This window comes from Microcebus murinus, chromosome 14 (assembly GCF_040939455.1).
Source record: "Microcebus murinus isolate Inina chromosome 14, M.murinus_Inina_mat1.0, whole genome shotgun sequence".
Classification (NCBI taxonomy): Eukaryota; Metazoa; Chordata; class Mammalia; order Primates; family Cheirogaleidae; genus Microcebus; species Microcebus murinus.
This window is the reverse complement of record NC_134117.1, coordinates 11,810,745-11,826,836: the sequence shown is the minus strand read 5'-3', so window position 1 is coordinate 11,826,836 and position 16,092 is coordinate 11,810,745. Positions and strand designations below refer to the sequence as shown.

Here is a 16,092-nt window from a genome sequence, read left to right as displayed (position 1 = left end):
TGGAGGGAGCCCTGCAAAGGGCAGAGCAGGTCAAGAACAGGAAGGTGTCCTGGCCTGCAGAGAGACCCCCGTTCCCAGTGTGTGTGATGTGTGTGTAAGAGTACGTACGGATCACGTCTCATGATCTAGAATCAAACTGCCTATCACAGCGCCACATACAGTTCCACACACGTGCACACACGCACATCGGACCCGTGTTTCCGTCAGAGGGCATTTCAGACTGCTGCGCTGAGGTGAGCCGACTGGAAGTGGTGGCAGATTAGTGACTTCTGCCACGAGCTGGAGGGTAAGAAGGGGTGAGAAACGCTATGGGTTTGCCAACCCTCCTGTACCCTTTCTTGAGTACCACTAAGTGTTTTTATTACTTGGCATAAATTCCCTCTGAAAGCTTATACACTCCTTTCCTTACAGGGGTGTTGTGAGGAATAAATAAAATAAGGCACAAATAGAAAGCACTCAGCTGAGGCTTAGCCTACAGATGTCATTTTCTACCAAATTGTACGCTCCATCCCTACAAGGGGATGTCTTATATGTAGAGGGCATTCACACATTTGTTGAAGAATGTTCACTTCATGGTACTTAGAAACTACCCTTCTGAATGACTTTTCAGAACTATTTTCACAGTGAAGTTTGTATGTCTTCCAGAATACTCTTGCTACAATAAACCAAATAAGAGGAATCCTAAGGATTTATTATAAGACAGGGAGGATTTATGTACAATTGTATTATGGTGACACTGTTTTATCTACAATAAGAAGTGTTGACAACTGAATAAGTTTAAACACTTTAATCAACTATAATAAATCAATAATTATATAAAAATTCTGATTCATGCATAAGATTACATAAATTATACAATTGTCACATTATACAATGCTTACATACTGAGTTTGTATATGCAAAAATGTACACAAGTTACTAGAGCACTTACTTAAGAAGTGTAATACTCTTCAGTTATAAATAATGGTTATATCTTTCAAATACCTGCTAAATATATACATTTCTAGATCTGCAGCATTTTTTGTACCTCAAAATATAAACCATCTGGAAGCTCTGAAGATTAATAGGCCCAAATGTATCATTTGTTAGACTGCAATTCCATTGTAAGAGTGGATTTTTTTTTTGACAGAGAAAATAAACGGAATAAAACGTCAACTCTAGTTTAATGCTTGAAGAGCTTCCACACTTCTTATTAAATACACCAGAAAACCCTTCATATGCAGATTAGTTAAGGTGCTACCTATTGCATATTAAATACTTCCAATGATTGCGTCAGGATTATTAAAGTTATACATCTGTGAAAATGGGGGCTTTCCCCGTGTGCTGACAGACCTTTCCACCTGCCATCCCGACCACAGCACTGCGATCCATTCCTTTACTTCAAAGAGACCAAGTGAATGAGCATGCTTTATACTTTACTTACACACACAAATGACACCTACCATCTACAAGACATATGAGTACATGAACATCAAAAAAGTTTCAGCCTGATTTACAACTCCAAGGTAGGTTGCTTTTTCTGAAAAGCTACAGAGGAAAATAAAAGCTCTAGTGTAACAACTACTATAGATATATTAAAGACAACATTTTGTTTTCTTTCCTTTTTTAAAGATTCTCCTTGTTAAAGAATAAGCACCCTTTTGGGGGTGGTAGGCAGGGGGTGTGGGGGTGGGGAAGTTGGTGAAGGAAGGATGTGAAGAAAGCAAGTCTGTCACTAATGAGCTTAGTTGTACTTAGGTTTCCATTCATGAAACCCTTTTAAATACAAGGCAACATTTTCACAGCTGGAAAATTACAACTAAATCTTGATTTACTGCCAAAAGCAATAGATGTAGTTATGTATAACCTATGGATAATACTACATTCATGGGACAATGGCATAACTAGGGTCAATGCAGAATATAGCAGCAAAAGGCAATACTTAGACACGTCTCATGAATGGGTTTCATGTTATTTTATATACAGTTCTAAGATATGACCCTGGTATTCAATAAATGAAACTGGAAGCATAAGTGGTAGGAAGGTATGTTTAACATTTTAAAAGATAACTTTTAGAACTGGGAGAACTGGCTGGAAAACAGTTTTTTAAATAATAGCAGAAATAGTTTAATTATGTAATAGAAGTATGTTATCTTACTTGAGATAAATATCAATTCTGTGACTTAAAAAAATTCTCGTGGTGGAAATGTTTTTAAGCATGCATTCTTTTAAGAAGCAAATGTAAAATCTGTTTCTAATCTATTGGACCGTGCATTATTTAATGAGCACATATATTTTATTTCCATTTCTAAACTACTAACAAAATATATCATTAGAATACTTAAAGTTACCTTTTGCAAAAATAAACTAAGGTGATCCTTTTTGGCCTTTTTCTCTACAATGCTAGAAATTAAAACTACTGTTTGCACTTCTGCCTAAACACAGGAAACCCTGATATGTTTACTTGGGAACTCATTATTACATTTTGTTTTTAGCTTATTATATTGACTGATTATGAAAATATGTAATATGTTTACTCTTGGTCATGAATGAAAATTCATAAAAAACATTTTTAGGCAGTGTTAAATGTAGATTGTTTTAAATACAATACTTAAAATTTAAAGATACAAATATTGATTCTGTTATAGTCAAATCACTCATGTATAGATAAGTCTAATGCTTAATAGTTTTTATATAGGCAAATAATTGATCCTTTAAAATGAATTTCCTCATAAAAGGAATAGCAGTGCTTGAACCATACTTTTTAAAGAGCTGTATTTATGTAAAACATATCCCCAATACAAAACTGATATCTCAGTTCATTCTGTAAAGAGCAAATTTGGCCAAAGTATATTACAATGTCTTCTCATATCTGTCATAATACTGAAAACAAATGGATTTTGGTATTTTAAAAAGTGTAACAAGAGCCTCAATAATACTACCAGAAAAAACTAATGCTAAACAATTTGTAACATTTAATAAATGTTAATAAAAGTGGCACCATGTTAAAAAATTGTAATTACCAAGACCTCAAATGGGGAAATAAAATTCTACACCAGATTTTGAGGTTTATTATAGAACCTTAATTGTAAGTGGAGGGAAAAAATTGATAAAGGCTACCTTTCCTTCTCCATTTCTTAATTTTGTTAAAGTACTTACTTTTTTTATTTTGAAAAAATTTTCACAATTTCAAAATGCATGCTCTCATAGGAAAGCTAAATAAACTTAGAAAATACAAATAACTTGGGATTTTAGTTTATGAATATAAGCTTGGCCAAGTACTCTTTGATTCAAAATATTAAAATAAGCAAAACTATTATATCTGGGTTTTATTTAACTTTTAATGAAGTCTTAAGAGATAAACATTAGAAAAAAATACAATTTAATAAAGGATTGGGGAAATATGAGTCTCCATGTGGAGATGAATTTTTCATTTTAAATTCAGAAAGATACAGATACTCTGTGTTTCACAGTAAATATTTTAGATTTTCAAGGCTGAAAAATAAGCAGATTAACAACATTTTTATAGCACTGCTTTTCAAATTAAATTTCAGAATAATTTTATACAAATACATATCTATGGAAAGGAACATTTTTGAGGAGTAGACTTTAAAAAAAGGCATAATTTTGTAGTAAGTCAACCCTTAAAGGCTGGATGGTAATGTATAATGTCATCCTAGCAGAGATCTGCTCTAAAAACTCATTCTGCCTTTAGTTAAGTCTTATTTTGGTTCAAGACCCAAAGCAACCATCTGCTCTATTATTGATGTAACTTGAAACAAAGCCTAATTCTTCACATCTAGAATTTGCCTACTGCTTTGGGGTATCAGGCACCAGACAATCACCTACTTTTCTTTCCCTAAAATTATTTTCAGATATAACTTCACAATATTTTCTTTGCTAGTGACTTAAAGGCATGCAGAATTTCAACAAAAACAAATGCATTAGCTTACCTTCTGCTTATACCTTAAACACAACTCAAATGTTAAGAGAATTAATTCAAATAAATTCATGCTGTTGTGAAGTTAATGAAGGTTCCTAAAATTTGTTATTCTTTTAAAAAAGAACTTTGGAGCATTACTTCTGGGAAAAGAGCAAAAATTTAATGCTGGAGTAATACATAGCAGCTTACTTTGAAACCAAGGTTCACATAGTCAAGAGTGATTTGAAGCAGCTTCTCTGTAACAAATCATAATAGTAATAACGATGACGACTTGTCTTACATCGATAGAGCACACATACATTTTCAAATTTAGAAACTGGTACTAACCTTAGAGGCAACCAGTTGTTTTTAAATGTTCTAAAAACACATGTATATATGAGGTATATGCCTGCATTTTATATACAAGATACATGAACATATATTCATGTACATATATGTGTATATAAAATATGAACTGTATTTTCAGTAGTGTTTATAATGAGCAGTATTTCTGACACTAAATATGACAAATTGACTTCTGAGAAACCAACTTATCAGTTCTGTTTTATGAAAAATCTATTCCTGAGGAATAACTCATTTACTTCTGAAGATATTTCTAGGCCTATGGCAGATTATAGTGGGCCAGCTACCAGCACCTAAGTGAATCTTAAGGAACTGCTTATTCATGGAGAATCTGGCCTATTTTTAATTTAGCTTGCTTCAAAGGTCACTCTTGATAGTCCCTGCTATTCAATAATATTTATAGGTAAAACTATTTTTCACAATGAAGGAGAGTATGAAATGAAACCTCATAGTGCAGTCTCTTTCACTAACAAGTTTTTCCTTTTTTCTCTCTCTCTCTCTTTTTCCAATTAAATGCAGTACAACTGGCTTTATTAACTATTGGAGAACTTGCCAGCTTTCCTGGATGGCTCGTATGGCACTCTGAGAATACTGGGCGTTTCTTCCATCACCCTTACGAGGAGGTTGTCGATGTAGTCCTCGAGTTCCCGGATGTGGGTGTCTTTCCTCCTAAGGAGTTCTTTGTGTTTTACTAGCTCCTGTAGTACCTCTTCATAGGTCAGACTACGATATCCTGCAGTGGCATCAAAAGGGTTGCTGTCCTAGAACAGGATAAAGACTGTTGTTTTAGTAGATTTAACAATAGGGGCAAGCAATAAGAATTATTTAGAACTTCAACTTCTGGTTTTTCAAAGCCTGATGAAGTTTCTTTACCCTTAGCTAGAGTTAATGTGAGAGTTCACAGCCTGGCCAGCCAATTCTGAGGCAAGGACTAGGGCAGAGGCACCACAGCCTTGATTATAACTCTGAATTCTATAATGCTTTTTTACCTGATGGCCAATTTCCTAATATCAGAGACTGACCATATAATTTAAGACTAAATTAAGAGATAAAATGTTGTTTAATAAATATAACTAAAATAGATTAAAACTAAAGATCTCTAAGAATTAACTTGAAGCAACTACAGGAAGCTACTGAAAACTACACATTTGGACATGTGTCCTCATGGAACTGCTTCCACTGAATGGTGGCTTAACGTTATACCTGTGGCTTTTTATTGAAGATGACTACAAGCAGCAATAATATTAATATCAAATCTGTGTTTTTGATTTGCTACGAAATGTTGAAAGCACTGGGAATTAAATCAATGAGCAGCCTTATAAGCCCCATGGGAGTAACTTCTGTTTTTGTTTTTTTCCACCACTCACCCACTCTCTCATAACTTCTGTTTTAATTTAGAAGCAAGCAGAGTTTTTTCTTTCCTGAATAATGGGGCTATTTCTTCCTCCTAGTAATAACAAGTAATTTATTCCCCTTTTTGCCTTGGTTATCAGTAAATTCAAGAGTTCAACTATAACCATGTTAATACTTATGGTTAGTATATTTACATTCTCTCCCATTTCACTTATTTATGTTGTTAACTTTATTCTAATAAATAATTTTAAAATTCTAATTTTAGGCATAAGCAAACATATAACCAAAAGAGAAAGAAAAAGACATTTAATTCATTTTTATTACACAGCATTCTAATATTAATGTGACATCAAAAGCTAAAGAAAAATATTTCTCAGGAATTTAATCAAGAAGGCACTGTTAATGTTGTCTTCTATTTATAGTATGTAGCATTTAGATTTTTCATTCTGTAAAATAAAGTTTCCAAATACAACTTAGCAATTTTTCTGCTTTTTAAAACACCATTCTATCACTATGTCCAACAACTTAAAATGATGTTCATCACTTTCTTTCAAAACATTTCCATTTGGCTTTAGGAAAATCAACTAAAATATTGAATAAGTTTGTTTTCTTGCTCTTATGGACAAGTGATACCTAATCTATTCAATGAAGGATGGGAAATGAGGACTGACCTTTTTTTCTTCTTGCCCCATAGGAATTAAATTTGTCTTTCCCCATTTTTAGGATCTACTTTAATTCTGTTATGTGTCTAAAAGTTTTCATCAGTAAAGCCAAAGTTTAACTCATGCCCCAGCCCCAGTCATGATTTGCCAGCACTGGAGAAACAGAAGGTAGAGTGTGGATAGCAATTTGATGTTTGGGTCACTGAAGCATGACCCCTTCCTCCAGGATAAACAAACAAACAAACAAAAATCAAGATTGAAAAACTTCTCCATTTCCTAAGACTCTCTAAAGCTTTGTAGAGAAGATACAGCTTGCACCAGGACTTCAAAGAGTATGCAGACGCAGAAATGCATAATGGGCATTTCAAGCAGTGGGCTCTGCTTGTTCAAAAGAGGAAGCAAGGTTCAAGGCATAGTGGCCCATAACAGGTAATAGGTGGTTGCACAGAAAATGCGGTACAGGATAGGGAGGAGAGAGGGGCTGAAATGGTAAGTCTGAAAACAGACCACCAAGGATGCTAAATGTTATTATTAAGAATTTTCAGACTTTTGCTATGGGAAATAGGAAGCCATTGAAGGTCTAAACCAGGCGTCCTCAAACTACAGCCCGTGGGCCACATGCGGGTGTTTTTGCCTGTTTGATTTTTTTACTTTACAATAAGGTATGTGCAGTGTGCATAGGAATTTGTTCATAGTTTTTTTTAAACTATAGTCTGGCCCTCCAACAGTCTGAGGGACAGTGAACTGGCCCCTGTTTAAAAAGTATGAGGACCCCTGGTCTAAACAGAGGAATGATATGATTAAAGCTACAGTCCATAAAAATTAAAATGGCAACAATGGGTAAGATCTTTGGAGGGGCTGAGATTGATTAGTCATAGAGCTATTGAAATATTAAAACCAAGAGCTAATACGAATGAATAGAAAGGATATTAAAAGGAAGTGAGTTTAAATTTTATAAAATATATCAAAAACAACTTATTTTATTTTAGCATTAGAAGCTGGCAACAGATATAACTTTATGAGTTATATCACCTTTGTCCCTTAAACCATTTCTAATATTGTTCTAAAACCATTAAAGTACAATTCTAGAAATAAGTGTTAGTTTACTTTTTATTCTCTTCTCTCTCAGATCAATTAATCTTTTACAAGAGTAAGTCTATACACAGATAGGTACTTGCACAGTGACTAGTTTATTTAACTGGTAATGAGGAGTTTAGAGATATACAACATATTAATTTCTTAACTATATTCCTATAAAACATTTATTATATTAAGCAGTTTTATATAGTAAAGATAAAGCACAGTACAGAGATAAGTATATTTTTGAAATTTGTTAAAAAATAAGCTAACTTCTTACTTTAACCCAAATAGTTCTGCATAAATTTGAGAAAGAAACCAAGGTCTCACTTTCCTTATCTGATAAATGAGAGGTTCCCCATGGTCTCTTTCAGCCTTAAAACTGTCTGGTCTACAAACTGATTTTTCTGAACTGCATTTTTTTATAAGTAATAAAGTCCAACTAATGTGATTTCATTGTTCTAATAAAACATTTACTGAAAAATGGGAGTTCTTGTGAGAATTGCAGGGATTAAATGAAATTAAAGTAAATGGGATTCATTACTGATTAGTTGACTGCTTTATGTTTTTTTTTTAATTTAACATAATAGCATCTGTTTGAATCTCTCTAATCTTAATGAAATTATATATATATATGAGCTGATTTCTCCAAACTAATTAAGTGATGATATACAGTTAAAAATTATTTGCACTCTTATATTTTAACACTATACAAGTTAACTACCAGTTAATGTAGTTAAAAACATTTTTTTAACATTTCTCTAAAGATTCTGAGAATAAGACATGTCAAATAATATCTAAATTAAGGCCATGATATAAATTTAATCTACCAATTTAATCTCTCAAAATAATCAATTATTATCTCAGACTATTGTTCAATTCTTTATAGCCATAATCTAGAATATACAGATACATTATTATTGGCTTATTTTTTTCCCTCACAATGACCTCACACTAATGTGTACACAGATCTCTTAGAAATACATTACTAGTCTTTTCAATAATTTTTCCTTTTGTCCTTTTAAGAGAAAATTTTACCCTAAATTTCTGCATCAAGTTTCTGAGCAAGAAAACATCTTAGAAACATATGTACTATAAACTATATTCTGTAAAAGAATATAAAATAATTAAAAACAGTTTCATGCTTAGCTCTAGATTTTATCCCATATTTAAAAACCATTAAACTTTCTAATTTTAGGTATAAGATTATTAAATTGACTGATATAGTCAATAAATATATACCTACCCTTCTGTTTGTTGATATAACTCCAAATTAAATAATAAAGATTAATATGAACAATTGAAAATTAAAATATTTTGCTACAAAAATTATTTTGCTTAAAGGGAAAATTTTCAGGCAAATATAAAAATTATTTTTAAAAATATACTTTTATTACTATTCTTGGAAAAAAACCCTAAAATTTAGAAGTCTCCAAACCGGTCAGGACCAAATACAACCTACGATGAGACTCCTAAGTACTCAATATTTTTTCCTATAGCACTCCTTATAGACAGCACATATGTTTTTAAGATGTCTTCTTATTTTGAAATTTAATGTAAATTTTTCTTCTTTCTTCCTCTTTATAGCCAATCTTTTCTCATTCCTACCCTAACTTTGTTTAAAAATGTCCATATGCAGATATAAAAAAACGTAGACTGGGTGAGAGAATAATAGAATTATTACATGAGTTTTTCTAATCCAGAATTTTAAATAATACAGTTGTGCATAGGACTTTGAGAATTACTGATGATCCATTTTTATTTTACGCATAGTCCAGCCTTTTAAACTAGGAAATGGACATTTTTTACAATATTTAAATTTAAACAAAAGCAAATGTTCAGGACTCAAAATAACTGGAAATTTAAAGAAAGGTTGTCCTGGTAACCAAATATTGGTGGGGTACTAACTGACATCCAAGGCAACTAGAGGGGAGAGAGAGAGAGAGATGAAGGCTTGGCATTCTCTGATCATCTCATTATTGTTCTAATGAGGAACTTTGCTCTGGGAATATCATCTCAGCTACTTTCACATCTTTTGTCCTACTCCCTTCATCTCCCTTTCAGTTCTTAATTAGGCCTTAAAGAGCTCACACTGCCCTTTCAACTGGCTACTGCTCCTGTTTAAACACTGTGCTTTCACAGACAGGTGTTGGCACTAGCATATAAGATATACAAACTTAATTACAAAATACTATGTCTAGAAGGGGAAAAAAATAACTTGGTGGATGGCTATTATTGGAGAACTTAATGTAAATTACTTCAAACATCTTATAATCTTCAACATAAAAATTGTTCAAATACTTTTCTTCCACAGTGATCAGTATAAGGATGAGCTTTCTCCTCTTAATTGTATCTTGCAGTAAATTAACAACACCTAGTAATCCTTTAACTGTCATTTAGAATAGTTAGTATTCCAGAGAAAAATAATCACACATCAAGGATTCTTTTATCACCTTTAAATCCTTTAACTAAAACAATTTTCACATTTTATTTCTTTAAAGAATTCTAAGGATGCTTTTACAGCAATAAATTACAAGATTTGGAAAAGTACATTTACAAGCACATCGAAATTGTAATTAAGGTTACTAATAAACAATAGCTACACATTAAATCGATTTTTTGATGTTGCATTTTGTTTGAGATTAAGCAACTGCCTGACAGAATTCATTTTACTATCTGATCAAAGGCTGACTTCATATTTTCTGACATTTCTTGCCAGACTGCCGTTATTATAAAGACTTGAGAATTTATGAAACATCAAAACTTACAAATCATTTACATAAAACAGCCAAAAATACAGTACAGAGTCCTGTGCTTCTCTAACATATTCTATAATTTTAAAGACAAACAACTGCATTTAGAATGGTTTATAAAATAAATTCTAAGCCCACATTGCCTTCTTCTAAGCATATCACATCCTAGAAAATCGTGATATGTGATCACTTAAAAATTTCTTATTATACATCTGGATCACACACATTAAGGACAGATGGTTGAAACAGCAACTGCCAGCCTTTTGGAATAAAGGCTCTATTTCTGTTATTCAGTGAGAATTTAGTTTTCTACCAAGAACATTTGCCCATATTTTTGTAAAGTAACTTATTCTCTATGTTTAATATATTTAAAATTGATTACAGATTCAATGGAACTCTGAATAGAGATTCAACACTGGACTTCAAAAAACAATACAATGAAGTTAAGATTATCTGAATAACCCTTGCAAAATGCATGAGCAGGTCGCTACCAATCCTGTTAACATATTTGGTTTTGTTTTGCCAAAGAAGATAAGTGTCCTAAAGTATTTGTTCTTTCAAATACTTTCCTGGTTATCTAGAACTCTTGCCAGGACACTTTTCCTATTATTGAATATTAACAAGCATCTTTATTCTTTCTTCAATCCTTGTCCCAACAACAAGTCTTTCCACAGGCTCTTATTTCATAACTATTATGCTGAACATATATAGCTTTCATATTAATTTCAAAACAGTCTGTAAACAAAATACCTATACTCTAAATTTGCTTCAATTATAACTATAATGTTTACTTGAAGATTACACATAGAAGTCACACCCTATTATATATTAAAGACAAAGTCTGAATTTCATTTTCTTTCTTTCTCTCAAACATGCTAACCTTAGGTGACTGAGATATTCAAGAAGATGAAGGCATTTTTACAAACTGGTTAGTTCTCTGGTAATTCTCTAATCCCCTGAGTAACTTACCGGGATTTTCCTGAGGTCTTCATTGCATGTCGGATTCATATGAAAACTAAGTAATAAAATACAAACATAAATGTTAAAAGTGTGTCATAGTCTATGTGGGAGGAAACATAAAAATAAAACCTTTTTAACCAAGATTGCAATAAAAATATCCGAAGTCCTAAATAACTGAGATGAATGAAATTTAATACAAGCTGTAGGAAAAATAAAAAAAAAAAATACTTACTCAGCATTCACAAAATCATCTACAATTTTAAACTTTGAAGTAAATCTTTCAGTTATCAAAACTGAAGAGCTAAATATGTAATTCCTAAACATCTTTAAACACAGCAATTTTAGCAAGATATTTTATAAAACTAATTTTTATAACATATTGCTCATTTTAGATACATAGTCACCTTAGGCCCCTGACATAACACTAGGGAGAATTAAGTAAATTTAGATTAGAGAGATTGTAGAATAAAGAAATTAAAGCAACCTTTGTTTAAAATGCTACAGGTATTAGAAAAAGTAACTTTCAAATATTATCCTCTCAATAAGAATGAATTCAGAGTTGTAGGAACCATTTATGTCATTAATGTGATTTTCTAAGTAGCTAGTTTTCAAAATTTAAATAACCAAATGGATCAAAACAAAACAGATTTCTTCCATGCAGGGAAGAAGAAAACATCACAGCTGAATGCTATAACCATTTTCTTCTTTGAAACATGTCCATTAGAAAGGGGACAGCAACCAAAAAGAAGCTAAACTTCAAAGCCATCTGATGAGTAAATATTTCATCGGCACTATTCAAGTTTAATTTTTATCCAGCACTTAAGACTACTAGCCTTTAGAACCTTTTGCAAAGCATTACTGTCCCAGGAACCTTTTTATTTTACACACAAAACAACTGTAAAATATATTTTTTTTCGTTATTTCCGCATGATCAGCAAAGTAACAGGGATCCTTTGAAGATTTAAGAAATTCATTTTAAAAACTTTTGATTGTGTGACAAAAAGTCTGGATGCTAGGTATGATGTCTGTAAAATATCTATAATGACATGTACACATCCTAAGCTGTAAAATCTACAAGGCATACACATATGTACAAGAGCATTTCTTCAAGAGAATTTTCCATGTAGCCAAGGTTTCTTTAGTTATGACTAAAATTTGAAGTTATTAGCTTTGCAAACTGGTTGCTGACCTTTTAAAGCTAAAATTCCTGGGGGTAAATTTAGTATTTCAGTAGAGCTGGTTGACATAGCCAAGAAGACAAACATGTTTTAAATATCTACATGCACCATTTACAGGCCTATGTGGCCAGCACATTTTCTCACTCCCGGTATCTCACCATCTTTATGGTGTTTTGCATGGTCCTGGACTAGAATCACCATACCAGCAAAGCCTCAAGAGCCCAACAAAAGAGTGACTCAAAAGAAAATGACAAAAACAAAATCCAAAAAGCCATTCTCATATAGTACATCTCGGCCTGAAGTGCCATGGTAGCAGCTGCTAACATGTGGTTTGCATCCTCTCTGATTTTCAATCCAAGGTAGCCACACAGAGTCCAGTGGGACTAATCTCTTTTGCCCATTATCTCACAGCATGTTTTCTAACAGGCCAAGCAACACATTCTGCTACATCTCATTCCATGTGACTATGATATTCTCAAAAACAAAATGATTTACACTCAGGTCTGACAGTATACCAAGATGCTTAGAGCAGAGAAGTAGTTGAGGCCCCTGGAGCCAGTTGGTGTGAATTCAAATCTTGGTTCTGCCCTGTACTTGCTGTGTGACCTTGAACAAGTTACTTAACTTTGTGTCTCAGTTCCTTCATTTGTAAAATGGGATGGCAACAGTATCTACCACAAGACTACTGTGAAGATTCAATGAGTTAACAACATGCAAAATGCACTGTGACTCGCATATAGAACATGTTTAATAAATCATTTTATTTCATAAACATTTACACAGCACTTAATCTGTGCCAGACACCGTCCTAAGCACTTTACCAAAATTAACTCATTTAATATTCATGATCCTGAAAGGAGTCATATGGTCCCATATACTCATATCACCTACATTTGCATTTTAAAAATAAGGGAACAAGTCACAGAGAGGTCAGGTAACTTTCATGTGGTCATTTAGTTGGTAACTGGTAGTACTGTCTGGCTCTAGAATCTGTCCTGCTAACTGTGCCATGTGGCTCTAGCCCCATTCTCCATATATAGATCTATTTAGTGAGAACCAGCTGTACTGCAGAACCCTGAACATATAGGACATGTAGATTAATCAGAGAGTAAACATCACCTCATTTGGAAAAGGCACACAACAGACCTATAGTTGTGGGAGGTAGGGGGAGAGCACTCGATCATGAAATTTTTAGATCAGAGAGAGAAAAGAAATGTTCTATCACAGCAATTAGTCAAGGAATGCCTAATTCATGGAAAACACAGGATTGGAAATTACATGAAGGATAGTTTTGGCAGTCTAGACAAGGAGGGCTCTGCAGACATATGGCATGGCCTGGGGCTGCTAGACAGCAGGACAGGGAAAAGACTGGTGTACCAGGCAGCTGGGTGGGAAGAGTCCTCGCAGTGTTCTGATGCAAAAGACAAGAAACTTAGACCCAATCTATGCAGCAGGAGGCAATCTTCTGACAATGTTAATCTTCTCTCGTAAATATTATTTAAACATTTCATGTTTGGTAGCATAATCGATCCCATTACATCCTTGGGAATGAACAATATTATGACTGTATAAATTTCAGTATGTCTCAAAAAGAAATCATTGTACTAAGAAACAGAAATACTGTTATTATATTTACTGTAATAAGGGTTTTTAAGGAACAGGCATTTAGGATAAAGAGTTTATCAAAATCACAAAACAATATGTAGTATCCAATCACTTTACCTTATAAAACTAAAATGAAACTCCTGACCACGCAAAAAATGTCTGACAATTCTTACGAATTCTTATGAATGCCTCAGTTTAAACGGCTCGACTGTAAAGGGAAGGCTGTTCACTGCAGTGAACCCCAGCTACTTCCCTTCTACCTGAGTGTAACTGAGCGATCTGAGCCTCTCTCTCCAGCTCCCCATGGTGCAGATCAGAGTGAGAGGGCTCTTGTTTTAGGGACTGTCTGAAATCTAAAGGCAGAACCCCTCCCATGTGGTCTGCTTTATATTCACACACTAAGTGTCAAACTCACTACGAACTCAGTCATTCATGGCTGCCTTTTTTGATCTGTCCTTACAGGAAAAAAAGAGTTAACTGAACTGGATTGAATTAGCCTGGTGAAAAATAAAATGTCTCTATTTATCAAAGTGTGGCACCAATCTGCAATATCTTTCTCTTTGGACTGCCGTCCTCATGTCAGACAAGATATCGAATAATACACCCTGACTGCTCAACTGAGCTGTTGACAGGTTAAGGAAAATGGTGTTTTTAATTAGGTATAAAATAAACTTAAGATATGCTTACACTGAAAAAGAAGTCTACCTAAAATGGAACTCCAGAATTTAAAAAATTTAGTTTTAAAAATCAGAACTGAAGGAGTTTGCAGGTGACAGAGGATTTTAAAGTAAATTTTAAAATGGTAAAAGTATTTTACATTAGTATTTAAAAAATATTTTAAATGGAAAAAATGTTTTACACCTTAATGTTCTGAAGTTTTTAGGCAAAAGCTTAATATTTTTATTCTGTGATATTTTCAAATTTCAAAGAATTTTTCCAAGTACACTCTAATTCTTAAATTTGAAATTAATAGTTGTCAAATATTATATTTTAAGGAATCATTAATGTCTCTTCTATAACATCACTTACTAATTTGCCTTCAAGTTAAAATAAATAATGAATAAAGAAATAAGGAATAAATTGGTGAGAAACTGAAATTGTCCATCAATTTGTGCTATGGACTAGTCTTCCAATATATATGCCAGAAAAACAAACTAATATTTATAAGTAATAAAACTGATCATTGAAGTAATCACTATGGCATTTGGCAGTGATCAAAGTGTTTTTCTTTTTCCTTGTATTTCTCTTTTTTAAACATTCATCTGGAACAAGAATACCTAAGAAGGGAAGAAACTATCCAGATTAGAAACATGTACAGTACTTGTATCGACAAAATAACCCACAAAAGAATGAAGATTAAAACTGGTGAAAAGTGTTACTATAAGACAATGCAAACAGTGTAAATTCCTAGCTCTAGGATTTTAAATTTTTCAGTAAGAAGTCACATATAGCAACATTTAAAGCTCTTTGGAAGGCATTTAAGAAAGTATTATTAAAGTATTATTACACCTTCCAGAATATCTTCTTCCAAACCTCATTACTGCTGAAATTATAAAGCAAAGTTCATTCTGGCCTATAGCTTGGCCCATTTTGCATTTAATAAGTGAATTCAAGTTATGTACAAAACCCAGGAGGTGTGCCACTGGCTGGGGGGAGTATGGGGAAGGGAAAGGAGAGGGTGGGGGCAGGAGATGCATAACTTTCTCAACGTCCGTTACTTATTGCGTGTGGGAAATAAGTACAATTTCAAACTATCACAGAAGAATTTCTGACATTAATTATTTTCCAAGGAGAGTATTCTATTGATCTTGTTTAACTGAGAAAGTGGGTTCTAAAGACCTGGGGCTTCAGTGCTGTGACAAAGGCAGTTGGAAGGGGGTATATACTGAGAAAATATAATGTAACATAAAACCTTTAATGAGTCTGAAAAGAGGAAAAGAGAAATTCATCAATATTGAAATACAGAATGATGATGACACTAGTCCTAACAGCAGCTGGTATTAAATGCACTTTAACCATGGTACCAGGCCCTTTCTGAGCACCTCACATGTTAACTCACTTAATCCCACAACAATCCTATGAAGTGAGTGCTATTTTTATTTACCTTTACAGGTGAGGGAACAGGCACAGAGATGTTAAGAAGCTTACCCAAGTAACACCGTTATTAAGGGGCAGAGTCAGGATGCAAAAGGAAGCAGCCAAACTCCAGAGTTCAAGCCCTTAGACATAGCTTTGAATTC

At 33.3% G+C, this 16,092-nt stretch overlaps 1 protein-coding gene across 1 annotated transcript in view; it reads right to left on the bottom strand.

Moving 5' to 3' along the window:
• Window positions 1–772: 772 nt before the first annotated feature.
• Window positions 773–16,092, bottom strand: part of RAB11FIP2 (RAB11 family interacting protein 2) — a 41,961-nt gene continuing 26,641 nt past the window's right edge. The window contains exons 4-5 of the mRNA XM_012766170.2: window positions 11,079–11,124; window positions 773–5,025 (exon numbers count right to left, since the gene is read on the bottom strand). Coding sequence (XP_012621624.1) covers window positions 4,798–5,025; window positions 11,079–11,124 — 274 coding nt within the window. The 3' untranslated portion in view covers window positions 773–4,797. The remainder of the gene's footprint in view (window positions 5,026–11,078; window positions 11,125–16,092) is intronic.